This window comes from Asparagus officinalis, chromosome 7 (genome assembly GCF_001876935.1).
Source record: "Asparagus officinalis chromosome 7, Aspof.V1, whole genome shotgun sequence".
In the NCBI taxonomy this organism is placed as follows: domain Eukaryota; kingdom Viridiplantae; phylum Streptophyta; class Magnoliopsida; order Asparagales; family Asparagaceae; genus Asparagus; species Asparagus officinalis.
Genome location: NC_033800.1, coordinates 39,509,028 through 39,510,431, shown reverse-complemented (window position 1 = coordinate 39,510,431; position 1,404 = coordinate 39,509,028). Strand labels below are relative to the sequence as shown.

Here is a 1,404-nt window from a genome sequence, read left to right as displayed (position 1 = left end):
AGCTCATGTTAATTATTATAGATAACATGTTAACTGTTATAGATAACATGTTAACTGTTATAGATAATATGTTAACTATTATAATTTTATAAATATGTTTTGAGCTCAATGTGTGAACTGTAATAGTTAACATGTTACCTATAATAGTTAACATGTTACCTATAATAGTTAACATGTTAACTATAATAGTTAACATGTTAACTATAATAGGACACGAAGTTACTCGGGCCGACGCCGGTGGCGGAGCGGTGGAGGGAGGTGGGGGAGGGGGACCGAAGGAGGAGGAGAGAGGTGTAGGGGGAGGTGCAGCAAGGGATGTATATGGGAGAGGGTAAAATCGGGATTTTGGAGGAGGTTGCATTGGAACTTGGGGAGAGGGGTCTAGACACAATTTTTTTCAAATTATAGGGGTTGCAACACATTGAGGGAAGTTGGGAGGCTGGGACACATTAAAACTTGAATTTTAAAGTCTTGAAACAATTTTTTTCCTTTTCTTTTTTAATAGAAATCACCTTTAAAGTTGGTTTACATGTAAATTTACAACCAAAGATGATTTATAAAAAATGATCCCATATTAAAATCGATTTCTACGTAAAAACCCTATTTCCGAGAAAGAATAGCAAGGAGGAAAAAAAGATAAAAAAAAATAAAAGAAGAAGTAAGGTCCAAAATATCGCTGCCTTAAGTTGGCCTTGGAAAACCAGCCCACCGAACCCCAAAAAACACAACTCCCATCATTTCCCACACCCCAATGTCCCCATCTGCCATCATTTTCAGTTAGAAGACAAGTTTCAAAGGAAACGAATGGGGTGAACACAAACTAAAAACTAAACACTCGGGACGCTGAGACCTCCTTGATGTGTGTGTAACGTGACTTTGTGCGTGTATGTTTTTCTCGCCCATCTTCGATGTAGGGTAACAGTCACTCTCTCCTATGATATTATTATTAACGCATCCCCTCACTCAAAAAGATTCAATACACTTTTGGGTTCAATCAGCTATCACCTGTTCTTGTCAAAAGGGCTACCCTCTCTCTCTCTCTCTCATTTCAAACAGTGATTTAACACCACACCGCTCCCTCTCCTCGTTGGTTGGCACAGTGAGGTGGACTTGAAAGAAAGCACACATCTTTTCCTGTCCATTAGAGATCTCTCTCTCTCTCTCTATCTCTCAGTCACTAGCTCTGGTTGCTCAAATCCTAGCTCTCCTTTGTGGTTGTCTCTTTTTTTTTCCCCCTTTGATTGCTCTGGGGATTATGGGTTCGTTGGGAGGAGCATCCCTTGAGGTGGTGAAGAGGAAGAAGGCAATGTGGCTTTACCCAAAAGTGGTGGGCTTCAACCCCCCTGAGAGATGGGGGCACTCTGCTTGCTTATCTGATGGCCTTCTTTATGTTTTCGGGGTAAA

The 1,404-nt window shown here is 40.7% G+C and overlaps 1 protein-coding gene across 1 annotated transcript in view; it reads left to right on the top strand.

Moving 5' to 3' along the window:
- Positions 858-1,404, top strand: part of LOC109848773 (rab9 effector protein with kelch motifs-like) — a 5,124-nt gene continuing 4,577 nt past the window's right edge. The window contains exon 1 of the mRNA XM_020418435.1: positions 858-1,399. Coding sequence (XP_020274024.1) covers positions 1,256-1,399 — 144 coding nt within the window. The 5' untranslated portion in view covers positions 858-1,255. The remainder of the gene's footprint in view (positions 1,400-1,404) is intronic.